The 21,839-nt window shown below is 43.2% G+C and overlaps 2 protein-coding genes across 3 annotated transcripts in view; one reads left to right on the top strand and one right to left on the bottom strand.

Moving 5' to 3' along the window:
• LOC140077714 (leucine-rich repeat neuronal protein 1-like) overlaps positions 1 to 21,839 on the bottom strand; it is a 107,848-nt gene that overhangs the window by 29,496 nt on the left and 56,513 nt on the right. The gene's annotated exons all lie outside the window — the stretch shown is intronic.
• On the top strand, positions 2,888 to 12,599 carry LOC140077712 (properdin-like). 2 transcript variants are annotated; one of them, XM_072125107.1, is made up of 10 exons: positions 2,888 to 3,028; positions 3,268 to 3,418; positions 5,732 to 5,886; positions 5,968 to 6,138; positions 6,369 to 6,569; positions 7,056 to 7,229; positions 7,995 to 8,183; positions 8,507 to 8,615; positions 8,698 to 8,848; positions 12,503 to 12,599. In XM_072125107.1, the coding sequence occupies exons 1-9, from the start codon at positions 2,977 to 2,979 to the stop codon at positions 8,834 to 8,836; spliced, it is 1,341 nt and encodes a 446-aa protein (XP_071981208.1). In that variant the 5' UTR covers positions 2,888 to 2,976; the 3' UTR covers positions 8,837 to 8,848; positions 12,503 to 12,599. The 2 variants fall into 2 exon arrangements, with proteins under 2 accessions (XP_071981208.1, XP_071981209.1); XM_072125108.1 differs by lacking the exon at positions 7,995 to 8,183.

Genomic DNA, 21,839 nt, shown 5'->3' on the forward strand with positions numbered 1-21,839 from the left:
CAGTCACCACTAGGGGGGAGCTGACTACATACAGATTATACACCACCACTAGGAGGAGATCACTACATACAGATTATACTCCACCACTAGGGGGGAGCTCACTACATACAGATTATACACCACCACTAGGGGGAGATCACTACATACAGGTTATACTCCACCACTAGGGGGAGATCACTACTTACAGATTACACACTACCACTAGGTGGAGCTCACTACATACAGGTTATACTCCACCACTAGGGGGAGATCACTACATACAGATTATACACCACCACAAGGGGGAGCTCCCTGCATACAGATTATACACCACCACTAGGGGGAGCTCACGACATACAGATTATACACCCACCACTAGGGGGAACTCACTACATACAGATTATAAACCACCACTATAGGGAGCTCACTACATAAGGATTATACACCACCACTAGGAGTAGATCTCTATATAAAGATTATACACCAGCCCTCGGAGGAGCTGACTACATACACATTATACACCACTACTAGGGGGAGCTCACTACATGCAGATTATACACCACCACTAGGGGGAGCTCACTACATACTGATTATACACCACCACTAGGGGGAGATCACTACATACAGAATATACACCACCATTAGGGGGAGCTCACTACATACAGATTATACACCACCTCTAGGGGGAGATCAATACATACATATTATACACCACCACTAGGAGAAGATCACTACATGCAGATTATACACCACCACTAGGGGGAGCTCACTACATACAGATTATACACCACCACTAGGGGGAGATCACTACATACAGAATATACACCACCATTAGGGGGAGCTCACTACATACAGATTATACACCACCTCTAGGGGGAGCTCACTACATACAGATAATACACTACCACTAGGAGGACCTCACTACATACAGATTATACACCACCACTAGGGGGAGCTCACTACATACAGATTATACACCACCACCAGGGGAAGCTCACTACATACAGATTATACACCACCACTAGGGGGAGCTCACTACATACAGATTATACACCACCACTAGGGGAAGCTCACTACATACAGATTATACACCACCACTAGGGGGAGATCACTACATACAGGTTATACTCCACCACTAGGGGGAGCTCACTACATACAGATTATACACAACTACTAGGGGGAGCTCACTACATACAGATAATACACTACCAATAGGAGGAGCTCACTACATACAGATTATACACCATTACTAGGGGGAGCTCACTACATACAGATTATACACCACCACTAGGGGGAGATCACTACACACAGATTATACACCACCACTAGGCGGAGATCACTACATACAGATTATACACCACAACTAGGGGAAGCTCACTACATACAGATTATACAGCACTACTAGGGGGAGCTGACGACATACCGATTATACACCACCACTAGGGGGAGATCACTACATACAGATTATACACCACCACTAGGGGGAGATCACTACACACAGATTATACACCACCACTAGGGGGAGCTCACTACATACAGATTATACACCACCACTAGGGGGAGATCACTACATACAGATTATACTCCACCACTAGGGGGAGCTCACTACATACAGATTATACACAACTACTAGGGGGAGCTCACTACATACAGATAATACACTACCAATAGGAGGAGCTCACTACATACAGATTATACACCACCACTAGGGGGAGCTCACTGCATACAGATTATACACCACCACTACGGGGAGATCACTACACACAGATTATACACCACCACTAGGAGGAGATCACTACATACAGATTATACACCAGCACTAGAGGGAGCTCACTACATACATATTATACAGCCACCACTAGGAGGAGATCACTACATACAAATAATACACCACCACTAGGTGGAGCTTACTACATACAGATTATACAGCCACCACTAGGGGGAGCTCACTACATACAGATTATACACCACCACTAGGGGGAGATCACTACATACAGATTATACACCACCACTAGGGGGAGATCACTACATACAGATTATACCCCACCACTAGGTGGAGCTCACTACATACAGATTATACACCACCACCAGGGGGAGATCACTACATACACATTATACACCACAACTAGGGGGAGATCACCACATACAGATTATACACCACCAGGGGGAGATCACTACATACAGATTATACACCACCACTAGGAGGAGATCACTACATACAGATTATACAGCCACCACTAGGGGGAGATCACTACATACAGATTATACACCACAACTAGGGGGAGATCACCACATACAGATTATACACCACCAGGGGGAGATCACTACATACACATTATACACCACAACTAGGGGGAGATCACCACATACAGATTATACACCACCAGGGGGAGATCACTACATACACATTATACACGACCACTAGCTCAGTATTATGGAGGTAACATCCCTGTAGTGTTCCCCTCAGCCCACCTGCATGCACCCACCTTAGCTCTTTTCATGCTTGATTAATTTATATTAGCTTTAACTATGATTCTAGTCACTTCATGTGCTGCATTTAAGATTGTTTCCATTTCCTCTGTGACATAAGACTATGATGGAAGGATTGTGATTGCAGCTTTGGCTGTGAATGGAGTAATACTCTAGTCTGCATTGCTATGCTACTTCCCTGTTGATTGTTTCCATAGATGAGGGATTATTGAGGTTAATGCCAGCGATTTCTCTTACAATGGGTGAGGACGGGCATGGGCAGTAGCAGCTCCTTTATGATGATGGAGGTATAGAATATATTTGCATATTGTCTCCAGGAAATACTCGTGTGTACCCGCAGCTATTGTGCCACCATTGTGTGCCAGCCTAGGTGCCAGGGCACATAAACCTACAGATTATCCAGGTCATATTACAGGAGGGTGGGGAGTGGCTGCTGTATTATATAAGGTAGGTACAGGGCCTGATGAAGGGACAAGGGGTACTCTAGACCACACTGCACCCCTAGAAATGCCACCCCTGCCCCTCATCCTCCTCGTTGTGTTCACCACACAGGTTGTGGGTAAGTAGGACCCCATAAGTCTACCCAGGAGGGGGCACAAATACAAGTGCACGGGACTCCTCAAATCATACAATATATATTCTGATACATTGTAACAAACTATCAGGGCAGAAGAGATTTGATTCTCTGTACAACAGAATGACACATTGTAGCAAAACCTCAGCTGTGAAAAGTTTTAAAGTTTTAGATCTGCATCCAGTGTGTCTATAACTACTATACTGCCATCACCTTCTCTCTAGATTCATATGATGTCCTCTGTTTTATTCAATTTGATGAGAAAACGCTACAATGCGAAGATTTCTTGGGGGAAGGAATATCACAGGAGGACTGCTGCCTGAACAAGAAGTATGGCTTCCGGAAAGACCACGACTCACCATGCCAGTCCTGCCAGTAAGACAAGGCGGTATTATAGAATTTAAATTCTTGTACATAGGGGGCAGTATTATAGTAGTTATATTTCTGTACATAGGGGGCAGTATTATAGTAGTTATATTCCTGTACATAGGGGGCAGTATTATAGTAGTTATATTCTTGTACATAGGGAGCAGTATTATAGTAGTTATATTTCTGTACATAGGGGGCAGTATTATAGTAGTTATATTCTTGTACATAGGGGGCAGTATTATAGTAGTTATACTCCTGTACATAGGGGGCAGTATTATAGTAGTTATATTCCTGTACATAGGAGGCAGTATTATAGTAGTTATATTCCTGTACATAGGAGGCAGTATTATAGTAGTTATATTCTTGTACATAGGGGGCAGTATTATAGTAGTTATATTCCTGTACATAGGGGGCAGTATTATAGTAGTTATATTCCTGTACATAGGGAGCAGTATTATAGTAGTTATATTCCTGTACATAGGGGGCAGTATTATAGTAGTTATATTCCTGTACATAGGGGGGAGTATTATAGTAGTTATATTCTTGTACATAGGGGGCAGTATTATAGTAGTTATATTCTTGTACATAGGGGGCAGTATTATAGTAGTTTTATTCTTGTACATAGGGGGCAGTATTATAGTAGTTTTATTCTTGTACATAGGGGGCAGTATTATAGTAGTTATACTGTATTCTTGTACATAGGGGGCAGTATTATAGTAGTTATATTCCTGTACATAGGAGGCAGTATTATAGTAGTTATATTCTTGTACATAGGGGGCAGTATTATAGTAGTTATATTCTTGTACATAGGGGGCAGTATTATAGTAGTTATATTCTTGTACATAGGGGGCAGTATTATAGTAGTTTTATTCTTGTACATAGGGGGCAGTATTATAGTAGTTACATTCTTGTACATAGGGGGCAGTATTATAGTAGTTACATTCCTGTACATAGGGGGCAGTATTATAGTAGTTATATTCCTGTACATAGGGGGCAGTATTATAGTAGTTATATTCCTGTACATAGGGGGCAGTATTATAGTAGTTATATTCTTGTACATAGGGGGCAGTATTATAGTAGTTATATTCTTGTACATAGGGGGCAGTATTATAGTAGTTTTATTCTTGTACATAGGGGGCAGTATTATAGTAGTTACATTCTTGTACATAGGGGGCAGTATTATAGTAGTTACATTCCTGTACATAGGGGGCAGTATTATAGTAGTTATATTCCTGTACATAGGGGGCAGTATTATAGTAGTTATATTCTTGTACATAGGGGGCAGTATTATAGTAGTTATATTCCTGTACATAGGGGGGAGTATTATAGTAGTTATATTCTTGTACATAGGGGGCAGTATTATAGTAGTTATATTCTTGTACATAGGGGGCAGTATTATAGTAGTTATATTCTTGTACATAGGGGGCAGTATTATAGTAGTTATATTCTTGAACATAGGGGGCGGTATTATAGTAGTTATATTCTTGTACATAGGGGGCAGTATTATAGTAGTTATATTCTTGTACATAGGGGCAGTATTATAGTAGTTATATTCTTGTACATAGGGGGCATTATTATAGTAGTTATATTCTTGTACATAGGGGGCAGTATTATAGTAGTTATATTCTTGTACATAGGGGCAGTATTATAGTAGTTATATTCCTGTACATAGGGGGCAGTATTATAGTAGTTATATTCTTGTACATAGGGGGGCAGTATTATAGTAGTTATATTCCTGTACATAGGGAGCAGTATTATAGTAGTTATATTCTTGTACATAGGGGGCAGTATTATAGTAGTTATATTCTTGTACATAGGAGGCAGTATTATAGTAGTTATATTCTTGTACATAGGAGGCAGTATTATAGTAGTTATATTCCTGTACATAGGGGGCAGTATTATAGTAGTTATATTCTTGTACATAGGGGGGCAGTATTATAGTAGTTATATTCTTGTACATAGGAGGCAGTATTATAGTAGTTATATTCTTGTACATAGGGGGCAGTATTATAGTAGTTATATTCTTGTACATAGGGGGCAGTATTATAGTAGTTATATTCTTGTACGTAGGGGGCAGTATTATAGTAGTTATATTCTTGTACATAGGGGGCAGTATTATAGTAGTTATATTCTTGTACATAGGTGGCAGTATTATAGGAGTCATATATTTTTGTACATAGGGGGCAGTATTATAGTAGTTATATTCTTGTACATAGGTGGCAGTATTATAGGAGTCATATATTTTTGTACATAGGGGGCAGTATTATAGGAGTTATATTCTTGTAGGGAAATAAATCACACATTTTTACCCTCTTTCAGTTCATCTCATTGGTCAGTGTGGGGGAGCTGGAGCCCTTGTTCTGTGACCTGTAGTGAAGGTGTTCAGGACAGGCGTAGGACCTGCATAGGACATGGATTCTGCCCTGGAAAACATTTGGAAGTTAGATCGTGCAGTGAACACGAGTGCTGTACAGGTAAGTACATGACTACTGGATAAAATAGAACGCACTATATACCATTTTCTACCAGTCTAAGGAGATTTTTTTTTCTCTCAGTGATGGGAGGGTGGTCCTCATGGACATTGTGGTCAACATGTTCTGTTACCTGTGGTAAAGGACAAAGACGGAGAAGTAGACTCTGCGACAACCCAACGCCTTCTTGTGGTGGGTCCTGTATCGGAGAAAGTTCTCAAGTGGATTTATGTGACACTCATCAAGTTTGTCCAAGTAAGTGACCTCAACAATTATGAAGCTTCTTTGGAGTTTTGGTGAAATCAAAGTTGGGTGATGTAAAGCAGATGAGAACTTTTGGCAAACATGGATTGTCCTCCTGGAGGTAAGTGAAGCCACACACGTCTCATCCATTGACATCATACATCTCCTTATAGGTCCAGTTATTATGAACCAAGTCCTGTCCAAATATCTCATATATGGTCGACACTTATTCTTCTCCCCAGCTCATGGTGCTTGGGGACATTGGGGACCATGGAATCCATGTTCCTCCCACTGTAGAAAAGAAGATGGCCCTGGGATCGTTCCAGTTCAGTCACGTCTGCGAGAATGCAACAACCCAAAACCATCTGTATTTCCACCAGGAAACCCCTGCCGGGGTAATGCCAAGGAGGAGCGGGCATGTCCAGATCTTCCTCCCTGTCCAGGTAAGATGAACCAAGATGTAGAATAATGCTTCCCATCTCGGATATCCTTCAGACTTCCATTAGGTTCCTAGTAGGAGTGGGAATCTCCTAAGGGTGTTGTCTGGGTAGACCCTTGGTGACACCCTTTAACTACAATATTATAATCTGGACCTCGTTGCATAGAACCACCAGTAGTCTCTGTTTAGGGACACGTGACCCACATGGTTCAAGAGATGTGGAGAGGAGGAACCAAAGGGAACGGCAGAGATGTGAGGTCATGGTGGTCAGGAATGGTGGAGCAGGGTAACACAAAGCTTAAATGAACTAGGAATCATTTAGCTCAGGCACCTTCCCATATATCTCAATTAGGACTTGTGTGCAGGACACCCGGCAAACCCTTAGAAGAACACAATCAAGAGGTCCAACAAAATCTCCCCTTAATGACCAGTCTGACACATCTATCACATTTTCGCATTTTGTTGATCTGTGCCTATGATGTTCCCTCAGTTGACGGGAGTTGGGGATCATGGAAAAGAGACCCGGGGTGTACGGTGACTTGCGGTATTGGACGTATAAGAGAAGAGAGGTCATGTGACAGCCCTGCCCCGCAACATGGAGGAAAAGACTGTCCAGGCTCTCCTTATCAAAGTGCTATTTGCAACACAAAGATTCCTTGCCCGGGTAAGTCAACAGCAGGAGTGTGATGCCCTTGTCAGGGGAAAGTGACCTTATGGCTTTCAGGAATACAGTATAAGGATCAGATAATCCAGCAGCACAGAGTGTTTCAGGTGAGGAGTGTGCAGTTCTTGTCAATCGGAAGAGGACAGAAAAGATAAGAAGCGAGTCCACAGGCTACAGAAGAAGAGTGTGATGCCCTTGTCAGGGTAAAGTGACCTTATAACCTTCAGGAAAGGGCTGCATGAGAGTGAAGCAGAGTCGTGATGGGGATACAGTATAAGAATCAGATAATCCAGCAGCACAGAGTGTTTCAGGTGAGGAGTGTACTGTTCTTGTCAATCAGAAGAGGACAGGAAAGATAAGAAGCGAGTCCACAGGCTACAGAAGAAGAGTGTGATGCCCTTGTCAGGGGAAAGTGACCTTATATTATTGATGAAAGGGCTGAATGAGAGTGAAGCAGAGTCATGCCCCAGCAGTGCAGAGTATTTCAGGAGAGGGGCATACTGATCATGTCAGGGGTAAGTGACCTGAAGTTATTGAGGAAAGAGCTGCATGAGGGTAGTGTTATAAGGAAAGTATATAGGGGAATCACATGCCACAGCAGCACAGAGTATTTTAGGATAAAAGTGATTTTCTGAGAAGAGTGAGGGCCATTTCTATGGGATAGGTGCTCCATACAGAGGAGTAGAAGCAGGGGAGTCCCAGCAGCACAGAGTATTTCAGGTCCGGTGTTCTTCACTTGACTCTTTTCCTCCCTGTATGTTGCAGTGGACGGGCAGTGGACCTCCTGGGAGGAGTGGTCTCCATGCACCCGTTTTCAAGATAATATTAATTGCTCCAGATTAGTTGGAATTCAGTCAAGACGTCGGCAGTGTCTGGGGACACACGATGGCGGGAAGTGGTGCGAGGGGAACTACAGAGAGAGCCGCAGCTGCTACAACATCACTCGCTGCAAACGTATGTCACAACGGGGGGGTAGACCTCCACCATCATCACACCCATCACATTTATACTTCTGTGCCCTTGTCTTAGCTGGGAGCGCCATTGCATTGGTGTCTATGGAAAGTCCAGTGTTCAGAAAGCGGTACTGCAGTTTGTGAGTTTATAGACATCCCCTTTAATTAGTTTTACACATAGGCAGTAGAAGACACTGGGCCAGGACTGGTCATCCATGAAGCTAAGGGGGTCTCCTCTCTATCGATTGGGGGTCTAATCCAGGGTGTTAGTGTCAGCACTACAGAAGATGTAACCAATCACCTAATTATTATTTGGCATTCCAGTTAACGGAACGTGGTCGGAATGGAGTCCCTGGGGACTGTGCTCCTCCGGGTGTGGGACATCGAATAGGACAAGATCCCGGGAGTGTCAGCCAGTGTATCCCGACTATCCGTAAGTTTAATACAAAAATATCCTGAATACATAAAATTCCACACAATTTACTGAACTGATTCCCAGTTCTTTCCTTCTTCAGTAATATGGTCCAAGGAGCCACCAAGATGGTGGAGGTGGTCTTCACAGGAACCCCCCTAGTGACGTGTGACCCAATCAATGGGCAGACACAGAAGGTGGAGGAGACAGCCGCGTGTAGGAACCTCCCGCCGTGTACATGATGGGGCTGCGGGGTAAGTGGGAATAAAGGGCCGGATGTTGTGAGATAATACCGCCATACAGGGAGCAAATAACAGCTCCATACATAACCCAATACCTCTGCTGATATTATTGGAGCACTGTGTGTTACGGGATTATTTAGTCACTGTGTGGTAGTATTAGTTGACAGCTGTATAATGGTATTAAACAGTCAGTATATGGCAGTATTATTTGGTCACAGGGTGATGGTATTATGCAGCAGGTGTATTGGAATATTATTCGGTCACTATATGACAGTATTATCTGGTCACTGAATGGCAGTATTATCTGGTCACTGTATGACAGTATTATCTGGTCACTGTATGGCAGTATTATCTGGTCACTGTATAACAGTATTATTCGGTCACTGTATGACAGTATTATCTGGTCACTGTATGACAGTATTATCTGGTCACTGAATGGCAGTATTATTCGGTCACTGTATGACAGTATTCGGTCACTGTATGACAGTATTCGGTCACTGTATGACAGTATTATCTGATCACTGAATGGCAGTATTATTCAGTCACTGTATGACAGTATTATTCAGTCACTGTATGACAGTATTATCTGGTCACTGTATGACAGTATTATCTGATCACTGAATGGCAGTATTATTCAGTCACTGTATAACAGTATTATCTGGTCACTGTATAACAGTATTATTCGGTCACTGTATGACAGTATTATCTGTTCACTGTATGGCAGTATTATCTGGTCACTGTATGACAGTATTATTCAGTCGCTGTATGACAGTATTATCTGGTCACTGAATGGCAGTATTATTCAGTCACTGTATGGCAGTATTATTCGGTCACTGTATGACAGTATTATCTGGTCACTGTTTGACAGTATTATTCAGTCACTGTATGGCAGTATTATCTGGTCACTGTATGACAGTATTATCTGGTCACTGTATGGCAGTATTATCTGGTCACTGTATGACAGTATTATCTGGTCACTGTATGGCAGTATTATTCAGTCACTGTATGGCAGTATTATTCGTTCACTGTATGACAGTATTCGGTCACTGTATGACAGTATTATCTGGTCACTGAATGGCAGTATTATTCGGTCACTGTATGGCAGTATTATCTGGTCACTTTATAACAGTATTATTCGGTCACTGTATGGCAGTATTATCTGGTCACTGTATGGCAGTATTATTCAGTCACTGTATGGCAGTATTATTCGTTCACTGTATGACAGTATTCGGTCACTGTATGACAGTATTATCTGGTCACTGTATGACAGTATTCGGTCACTGTATGACAGTATTATCTGGTCACTGTATAACAGTATTATTCGGTCACTGTATGACAGTATTATCTGGTCACTGTATGACAGTATTATCTGGTCACTGTATGAAAGTATTATTCAGTCGCTGTATGACAGTATTATCTGGTCACTGAATGGCAGTATTATTCAGTCACTGTATGGCAGTATTATTCGGTCACTGTATGACAGTATTCGGTCACTGTATGACAGTATTCGGTCACTGTATGACAGTATTATCTGGTCACTGTATGACAGTATTCGGTCACTGTATGACAGTATTATCTGGTCACTGAATGGCAGTATTATTCAGTCACTGTATGACAGTATTATCTGGTCACTGAATGGCAGTATTATTCAGTCACTGTATGACAGTATTATCTGGTCACTATATGACAGTATTATTTGGTCACTGTATGACAGTATTATTCAGTCGCTGTATGACAGTATTATCTGGTCACTGTATGACAGTATTCGGTCACTGTATGACAGTATTATCTGGTCACTGTATAACAGTATTATTCGGTCACTGTATGACAGTATTATCTGTTCACTGTATGGCAGTATTATCTGGTCACTGTATGACAGTATTATTCAGTCGCTGTATGACAGTATTATCTGGTCACTGTATGACAGTATTAATCAGTCACTGTATGACAGTATTAATCAGTCACTGTATGACAGTATTATCTGGTCACTGTATGACAGTATTCGGTCACTGTATGACAGTATTATCTGGTCACTGAATGGCAGTATTATTCAGTCACTGTATGACAGTATTATCTGGTCACTGTATGACAGTATTATCTGGTCACTGTATAACAGTATTATTCGGTCACTGTATGACAGTATTATCTGGTCACTGTATGACAGTATTATTCAGTCGCTGTATGACAGTATTATCTGGTCACTGAATGGCAGTATTATTCAGTCACTGTATGACAGTATTCGGTCACTGTATGACATTACTATCGTATTATCTGGTCACTGTATGGCAGTATTATTCGGTCACTGTATGACAGTATTATCTGGTCACTGTATGACAGTATTATTCAGTCGCTGTATGACAGTATTATCTGGTCACTGAATGGCAGTATTATTCAGTCACTGTATGACAGTATTATTCAGTCGCTGTATGACAGTATTATCTGGTCACTGTATGACAGTATTATTCAGTCACTGTATGGCAGTATTATTCGGTCACTGTATGACAGTATTATCTGGTCACTGAATGGCAGTATTATCTGGTCACTGAATGGCAGTATTATCTGGTCACTGTATGACAGTATGTTTCGGTCACTGTATAAAAGTATTCGGTCACTGTATGACAGTATTATCTGGTCACTGAATGGTAGTATTATCTGGTCACTGTATGACAGTATTATCTAATCACTGTATGAAAGTATTCGGTCACTGTATGACAGTATTATCTGGTCACTGTATGACAGTATTATCTGGTCACTGTATGGCAGTATTATTCAGTCACTGTATAGCAGTATTCGGTCCCTGTATGGCAGTATTCGGTCACTGTATGACAGTATTATCTGGTCACTGTATGACAGTATTCGGTCACTGTATGACAGTATTATCTGGTCACTGTATGGCAGTATTATTCAGTCACTGTATAGCAGTATTCGGTCACTGTGTGACAGTATTATCTGGTCACTTTATGACAGTATTCGGTCACTGTATGACAGTATTATCTGGTCACTGTATGGCAGTATTATCTGGTCACTGTATAGCAGTATTCGGTCACTGTATGGCAGTATTCGGTCACTGTATGGCAGTATTATCTGGTCACTGTATGACAGTATTCGGTCACTGTATGACAGTATTATCTGGTCACTGAATGGCAGTATTATCTGGTCACTATATGACAGTATTATTCGGTCACTATATGACAGTATTCGGTCACTGTATGACAGTATTATCTGGTCACTGAATGGCAGTATTATCTGGTCACTGTATGACAGTATTATTCGGTCACTGTATGACAGTATTATTCGGTCACTGTATGACAGTATTATCTGGTCACTGTATGGCAGTATTATCTGGTCACTGTATAACAGTATTATCTGGTCACTGTATGGCAGTATTCGGTTACTGTATGACAGTATTATCTGGTCACTGAATGGCAGTATTATCTGGTCACTGTATGACAGTATTCGGTCACTGTATGGCAGTATTATTCGGTCACTATATGGCAGCATTATCTGACTGTTGCATTGTATGGTAATGCTTTACACCATAATATTAAAGTAGATAAAGTAGATGTAGACACCTACGTGGGAGTGTTGCTCGCCTGACATATGGCACTTTTACTTGTGCACATGAACATCCGTATCATTCTCACTGACTGATTTATCTCTTCTCAGATGTGAAAGGAGGACAACTACAATCAGCAGAACGTAGAGCAGCGGAGGAATCACGTGACATTATGTAATAATCCTGAATAAATACACATACTGATCAGTGTTATTGGGGCAAATTTACTTACCCGGTCCATTCGCGTTCCAGCGGCGGCTTCTCCGCTCTGGATTCGGGTCCGGCCGGGATTTAATAAGGTAGTTCTTCCGCCGTCCACCAGGTGGCGCTGCTGCGCTGAAAGTAAACTCATCGCGCCGGAATGCACCGAGCTGGACCAGGTGAAGGTAAGCGGTCCTTATGCGACACATTTCGGTTTTTAAATGCGGCGGTTTTTCCGAATACGTCGGGTTTTCGTTCGGCCACGCCCCCCGATTTCTGTCGCGCGCATACCGGCCCCGATGCGCCACAATCCGATCGCGTGCGCCAAAAACCCGGGGCAATTCATGTACAAGCGGCGCAAATCGGAAATATTCGGGTAACACGTCGGGAAAACGCGAATCGGGCCCTTAATAAATGACCCCCATTGTCTTTTTTGCGTAGCTGCTCTATAACATCTGCTAAACCGCTCCTGCTCTATATTATGCAAGGGCTCTCCCGCCTCAGGTGGCAGCATGTGGCTCTCTGGAGGAGGCGGCAAACCAAAATTATCCAGCGAAAAAGCCAATATCATCTGTGTGGGATTTTCGGACACTGCTGAGAGAAGTATCTGCTCCACAAATCCGACGCGGTAACTCCAAAGCAGCCTGACGTCATCACTTGCCGTCCGTGTCTTCCGGCACAGAAGAAATGGCCTGGGAGATAGTGATGGGATTTATGGCTCTTCTCAGTGAGTTGGTTCATTAGGCTCCACTCGCTAAGAAGAGCTGACTCTTCTGGCTCCTGAAAGGCTCCCTATTACAAGGCCAGCCAATCAACCTATTCCACACCATTTTTAATCCAATTATATCGGGTTAAAGGGGGCGTGGTGAGCCGATTAGGGGCAGGGTTAAGTGAGCCATCAGCTAATTCCAAGGAGCCGACTCCCGTAATTCACCAAAAAGAGCCGGCTCATTGGCGTACGACACATCACTACTGGGAGAAGAGGAGGATAGCCCCAATTTGGGAGCTCAAGTAAGTATCTGTTTTATTGTTTTACTACTAGCCATGTTATATTATATATAAGCAAGGGAAGCAAGACCTCGGGGGGGGGGGGGGAGGGGCAATATATACTAATACTAGGGAAGGAGGGAGCCGTATATACTAAGACTAGGGATGGGGGAGCAGTATATACTAAGACTAGTGATGGGGGAGCAGTATATACTAAGACTAGGGATGGGGGAGCAGTATATACTAAGACTAGTGATGGGGGAGCCGTATATACTAAGACTAGGGATGGGGGAGCAGTATATACTAAGACTAGTGATGGGGGAGCCGTATATACTAAGACTAGGGAAAGAGGGAGCAGTATATATTAAGACTAGTGATGGGAGAGCAGTATATACTAAGACTAGTGATGGGGGAGCAGTACATACTAAGACTAGGGATGGGGGAGCAGTATATACTAAGACTAGGGATGGGGGAGCAGTATATACTAAGACTAGGGATGGGGGAGCAGTATATACTAAGACTAGGGAAGGAGGGAGCAGTATATACTAAGACTAGGGATGGGGGAGCAGTATATACTAAGACTAGTGATGGGGGAGCAGTATATACTAAGACTAGGGATGGGGGAGCAGTATATACTAAGACTAGTGATGGGGGAGCAGTATATACTAAGACTAGGGATGGGGGAGCAGTATATACTAAGACTAGGGATGAGGGAGCAGTATATACTAAGACTAGTGATGGGGAAGCAGTATATACTAAGACTAGTGATGGGGGAGCAGTATATACTAAGACTAGGGATGAGGGAGCAGTATATACTAAGACTAGTGATGGGGGAGCAGTATATACTAAGACTAGGGAAGGAGGGAGCAGTATATACTAAGACTAGGGATGGGGGAGCAGTATATACTAAGACTAGTGATGGGGGAGCAGTATATACTAAGACTAGTGATGGGGGAGCAGTATATACTAAGACTAGGGATGGGGGAGCAGTATATACTAAGACTAGTGATGGGGGAGCAGTATATACTAAGACTAGTGATGGGGGAGCAGTATATACTAAGACTAGGGATGGGGGAGCAGTATATACTAAGACTAGTGATGAGGGAGCAGTATAAACTAAGACTAGTGATGGGGGAGCAGTATATACTAAGACTAGGGAAGGAGGGAGCAGTATATACTAAGACTAGGGATGGGGGAGCAGTATATATTAAGACTAGTGATGGGAGAGCAGTATATACTAAGACTAGTGATGGGGGAGCAGTATATACTAAGACTAGGGATGGGGGAGCAGTATATACTAAGACTAGGGATGGGGGAGCAGTATATACCAAGACTAGTGATGGGGGAGCCGTATATACTAAGACGAGGGATGGGGGAGCAGTATATACTAAGACTAGGGATGGGGGAGCAGTATATACTAAGACTAGGGAAGGAGGGAGCAGTATATACTAAGACTAGTGATGGGGGAGCAGTATATACTAAGACTAGTGATGGGGGAGCAGTATATACTAAGACTAGGGATGGGGGAGCAGTATATACTAAGACTAGTGATGGGGGAGCAGTATATACTAAGACAAGGGATGGGGGAGCAGTATATACTAAGACTAGTGATGGGGGAGCAGTATATACTAAGACTAGGGAAGGAGGGAGCAGTATATACTAAGACTAGGGATGGGGGAGCAGTATATACTAAGACTAGTGATAGGGGAACAGTATATACTAAGACTAGGGAAGAAGGGAGCAGTATATACTAAGACTAGTGATGGGGGAGCAGTATATACTAAGACTAGGGATGGGGGAGCAGTATATACTAAGACTAGTGATGGGGGAGCCGCATATACTAAGACTAGTGATGGGGAAGCAGTATATACTAAGACTAGTGATGGGAGAGCAGTATATACTAAGACTAGTGATGGGGGAGCAGTATATACTAAGACTAGGGATGGGGGAGCAGTATATACTAAGACTAGTGATGGGGGAGCCGTATATACTAAGACTAGGGATGGGGGAGCAGTATATACTAAGACTAGGGATGGGGGAGCAGTATATACTAAGACTAGGGATGGGGGAGCAGTATATACTAAGACTAGGGATGGGGGAGCAGTATATACTAAGACTAGGGAAGGAAGGAGCAGTATATACTAAGACTAGGGATGGGGGAGCAGTATATACTAAGACTAGGGATGGGGGAGCAGTATATACTAAGACTAGTGATGGGGGAGCCGTATATACTAAGACTAGGGATGGGGGAGCAGTATATACTAAGACTAGGGATGGGGGAGCAGTATATACTAAGACTAGGGATGGGGGAGCAGTATATACCAAGACTAGTGATGGGGGAGCCGTATATACTAAGACGAGGGATGGGGGAGCAGTATATACTAAGACTAGGGATGGGGGAGCAGTATATACTAAGACTAGGGAAGGAGGGAGCAGTATATACTAAGACTAGTGATGGGGGAGCAGTATATACTAAGACTAGTGATGGGGGAGCAGTATATACTAAGACTAGGGATGGGGGAGCCGTATATACTAAGACTAGTGATGGGGGAGCAGTATATACTAAGACTAGGGATGGGGGAGCAGTATATACTAAGACTAGTGATGGGGGAGCAGTATATACTAAGACTAGGGATGGGGGAGCAGTATATACTAAGACTAGGGATGAGGGAGCAGTATATACTAAGACTAGTGATGGGGGAGCAGTATATACTAAGACTAGTGATGAGGGAGCAGTATATACTAAGACTAGGGATGGGGGAGCAGTATATACTAAGACTAGTGATGGGGGAGCAGTATATACTAAGACTAGGGAAGGAGGGAGCAGTATATAATAAGACTAGGGATGGGGGAGCAGTATATACTAAGACTAGTGATAGGGGAACAGTATATACTAAGACTAGGGAAGAAGGGAGCAGTATATACTAAGACTAGTGATAGGGGAGCAGTATATACTAAGACTAGTGATGGGGGAGCAGTATATACTAAGACTAGTGATGGGGGAGCAGTATATACTAAGACTAGGGATGGGGGAGCAGTATATACTAAGACTAGTGATGGGGGAGCCGCATATACTAAGACTTGTGATGGGGAAGCAGTATATACTAAGACTAGTGATGGGAGAGCAGTATATACTAAGACTAGTGATGGGGGAGCAGTATATACTAAGACTAGGGATGGGGGAGCAGTTTATACTAAGACTAGGGATGGGGGAGCAGTATATACTAAGACTAGTGATGGGGGAGCAGTATATACTAAGACTAGTGATGGGGGAGCAGTATATACTAAGACTAGTGATGGGGGAGCAGTATATACTAAGACTAGTGATGGGGGAGCAGTATATACTAAGACTAGGGATGGGGGAGCAGTATATACTAAGACTAGTGATGGGGGAGCAGTATATACTAAGACTAGGGATGGGAGAGCAGTATATACTAAGACTAGTGATGGAGGAGCCGTATATACTAAGACTAGTGATGGGGGAGCAGTATATACTAAGACTAGTGTTGGGGGAGCAGTATATACTAAGACTAGGGAAGGAGGGAGCAGTATATACTAAGACTAGGGAAGGAGGGAGCAGTATATACTAAGACTAGTGATGGGAGAGCAGTATATACTAAGACTAGGGATGGGGGAGCAGTATATACTAAGACTAGTGATGGGGGAGCAGTATATACTAAGACTAGGGATGAGGGAGCAGTATATACTAAGACTAGGGATGAGGGAGCAGTATATACTAAGACTAGGGATGGGGGAGCAGTATATACTTAGACTAGGGATGGGGGAGCAGTATATACTAAGACTAGTGATGGGGGAGCAGTATATACTAAGACTAGGGATGGGGGAGCAGTATATACTAAGACTAGGGATGCGAGAGCAGTATATACTAAGACTAGGGATGGGGGAGCAGTATATACTAAGACTAGGGATGGGAGAGCAGTATATACTAAGACTAGGGATGGGGGAGCAGTATATACTAAGACTAGTGATGGGGGAGCAGTATATACTAAGACTAGTGATGGGGGAGCAGTATATACTAAGACTAGGGATGGGGGAGCAGTATATACTAAGACTAGGGATGGGGGAGCAGTATATACTAAGACTAGTGATGGGGGAGCAGTATATACTAAGACTAGGGATGGGGGAGCAGTATATACTAAGACTAGTGATGGGGGAGCAGTATATACTAAGACTAGGGATGGGAGAGCAGTATATACTAAGACTAGTGATGGGGGAGCAGTATATACTAAGACTAGTGATGGGGGAGCAGTATATACTAAGACTAGTGATGGGGGAGCAGTATATACTAAGACTAGTGATGGGGGAGCAGTATATACTAAGACTAGGGATGGGGGAGCAGTATATACTAAGACTAGGGATGGGGGAGCAGTATATACTAAGACTAGTGATGGGGGAGCAGTATATACTAAGACTAGTGATGGGGGAGCAGTATATACTAAGACTAGGGAAGGAAGGAGCAGTATATACTAAGACTAGTGATGGGGGAGCAGTATATACTAAGACTAGTGATGGGGGAGCAGTATATACTAAGACTAGTGATGGGGGAGCAGTATATACTAAGACAAGGGAAGGAAGGAGCAGTATATACTAAGACTAGTGATGGGGGAGCAGTATATACTAAGACTAGTGATGGGGAAGCAGTATATACTAAGACTAGTGATGGGGAAGCAGTATATACTAAGACTAGGGATGGGGGAGCAGTATATACTAAGACTAGGGATGGGGGAGCAGTATATACTAAGACTAGTGATGGGGGAGCAGTATATACTAAGACTAGTGATGGGGGAGCAGTATATACTAAGACTAGGGAAGGAAGGAGCAGTATATACTAAGACTAGTGATGGGGGAGCAGTATATACTAAGACTAGGGAAGGAAGGAGCAGTATATACTAAGACTAGTGATGGGGGAGCAGTATATACTAAGACTAGTGATGGGGAAGCAGTATATACTAAGACTAGGGATGGGGGAGCAGTATATACTAAGACTAGTGATGGGGGAGCAGTATATACTAAGACTAGGGATGGGGGAGCAGTATATACTAAGACTAGTGATGGGGGAGCAGTATATACTAAGACTAGTGATGGGGGAGCAGTATATACTAAGACTAGTGATGGGGGAGCAGTATATACTAAGACTAGGGATGGGGGAGCAGTATATACTAAGACTAGGGATGGGGGAGCAGTATATACTAAGACTAGTGATGGGGGAGCAGTATATACTAAGACTAGTGATGGGGGAGCAGTATATACTAAGACTAGTGATGGGGGAGCAGTATATACTAAGTTTAGTGATGGGGGAGCAGTATATACTAAGACTAGTGATGGGGGAGCAGTATATACTAAGACTAGTGATGGGGGAGCAGTATATACTAAGACTAGTGATGGGGGAGCAGTATATACTAAGACTAGTGATGGGGGAGCAGTATATACTAAGACTAGTGATGGGGGAGCAGTGTATACTAAGACTAGTGATGGGGGAGCAGTATATACTAAGACTAGGGATGGGGGAGCAGTATATACTAAGACTAGTGATCGGGGAGCAGTGTATACTAAGACTAGTGATGGGGGAGCAGTATATACTAAGACTAGTGATGGGGGAGCAGTATATACTAAGACTAGTGATGGGGGAGCAGTATATACTAAGACTGGTGATGGGGGAGCAGTATATACTAAGACTAGTGATGGGGGAGCAGTGTATACTAAGACTAGTGATGGGGGAGCAGTATATACTAAGACTAGGGATGGGGGAGCAGTATATACTAAGACTAGTGATGGGGGAGCAGTATATACTAAGACTAGTGATGGGGGAGCAGTGTATACTAAGACTAGTGATGGGGGAGCAGTATATACTAAGACTAGGGATGGGGGAGCAGTATATACTAAGACTAGTGATGGGGGAGCAGTATATCCTAAGACTAGGGATGGGGGAGCAGTATATCCTAAGACTAGGGATGGGAGAGCAGTATATACTAAGACTAGGGAAGGAAGGAGCAGTATATACTAAGACTAGTGATGGGGGAGCAGTATATACTAAGACTAGTGATGGGGGAGCAGTATATACTAAGACTAGGGATGGGGGAGCAGTATATACTAAGACTAGTGATGGGGGAGCAGTATATCCTAAGACTAGGGATGGGGGAGCAGTATATACTAAGACTAGTGATGGGGGAGCAGTATATACTAAGACTAGGGAAGGAAGGAGCAGTATATACTAAGACTAGGGATGGGGGAGGAGTATATACTAAGACTAGTGATGGGGGAGCAGTATATACTAAGACTAGGGATGGGGGAGCAGTATATACTAAGACTAGTGATGGGGGAGCAGTATATACTAAGACTAGTGATGGGGGAGCAGTATATACTAAGACTAGGGATGGGGGAGCAGTATATACTAAGACTAGGGATGGGGGAGCAGTATATACTAAGACTAGGGATAGGGGAGCAGTATATACTTAGACTAGGGATGGGGAGCAGTATATACTAAGACTAGGGATGGGGGAGCAGTATATACTAAGACTAGGGATGGGGGAGCAGTATATACTAAGACTAGGGATGGGGGAGCAGTATATACTAAGACTAGTGATGGGGGAGCAGTATATACTAAGACTAGTGATGGGGGAGCAGTATATACTAAGACTAGTGATGGGGGAGCAGTATATACTAAGACTAGGGATGGGGGAGCAGTATATACTAAGACTAGTGATGGGGGACCAGTATATACTAAGACTAGTGATGGGGGAGCAGTATATACTAAGACTAGGGATGGGGGAGCAGTTTATACTAAGACTAGGGATGGGGGAGCAGTATATACTAAGACTAGGGATGGGGGAGCCGTATATACTAAGACTAGTGATGGGGGAGCCGTATATACTAAGACTAGGGATGGGGGAGCAGTATATACTAAGACTAGGGATGGGGGAGCAGTATATACTAAGACTAGGGAAGGAAGGAGCAGTATATACTAAGACTAGGGATGGGGGAGCAGTATATACTAAGACTAGGGATGGGAGAGCAGTATATACTAAGACTAGGGATGGGGGAGCAGTATATACTAAGACTAGTGATGGGGGAGCAGTATATACTAAGAGTAGTGATGGGGGAGCAGTATATACTAAGACTAGTGATGGGGGAGCAGTATATACTAAGACTAGGGATGGGAAAGCAGTATATACTAAGACTAGGGATGGGGGAGCAGTATATACTAAGACTAGGGATGGGGGAGCAGTATATACTAAGACTAGTGATGGGGGAGCAGTATATACTAAGACTAGGGATGGGGGAGCAGTATATACTAAGACTAGTGATGGGGGAGCAGTATATACTAAGACTAGTGATGGGGGAGCAGTATATTCTAAGACTAGTGATGGGGGAGCAGTATATACTAAGACTAGGGATGGGGGAGCAGTATATACTAAGACTAGTGATGGGGGAGCAGTATATACTAAGACTAGTGATGGGGGAGCAGTATATACTAAGACTAGTGATGGGGGAGCAGTATATACTTAGACTAGTGATGGGGGAGCAGTATATACTAAGACTAGGGATGGGGGAGCAGTATATACTAAGACTAGTGATGGGGGAGCAGTATATAGTAAGACTAGTGATGGGGGAGCAGTATATACTAAGACTAGGGATGGGAGAGCAGTATATACTAAGACTAGTGATGGGGGAGCAGTATATACTAAGACTAGTGATGGGGGAGCAGTATATACTAAGACTAGGGAAGGTGGGAGCAGTATATACTAAGACTAGGGAAGGAAGGAGCAGTATATACTAAGACTAGGGATGGGGGAGCAGTATATACTAAGACTAGGGAAGGAAGGAGCAGTATATACTAAGACTAGTGATGGAGGAGCAGTATATACTAAGACTAGTGATGGAGGAGCAGTATATACTAAGACTAGGGATGGGGGAGCAGTATATACTAAGACTAGGGAAGGAAGGAGCAGTATATACTAAGACTGGTGATGGGGGAGCAGTATATACTAAGACTAGTGATGGGGGAGCAGTATATACTAAGACTAGTGATGGGGGAGCAGTATATACTAAGACTAGTGATGGGGGAGCAGTATATACTAAGACTAGGGATGGGGGAGCAGTATATACTAAGACTAGGGATGGGGGAGCAGTATATACTAAGACTAGGGAAGGAAGGAGCAGTATATACTAAGACTAGGGATGGGGGAGCAGTATATACTAAGACTAGGGAAGGAAGGAGCAGTATATACTAAGACTAGG

This window comes from Engystomops pustulosus, chromosome 9, assembly GCF_040894005.1.
Source record: "Engystomops pustulosus chromosome 9, aEngPut4.maternal, whole genome shotgun sequence".
Lineage (NCBI taxonomy): Eukaryota > Metazoa > Chordata > Amphibia > Anura > Leptodactylidae > Engystomops > Engystomops pustulosus.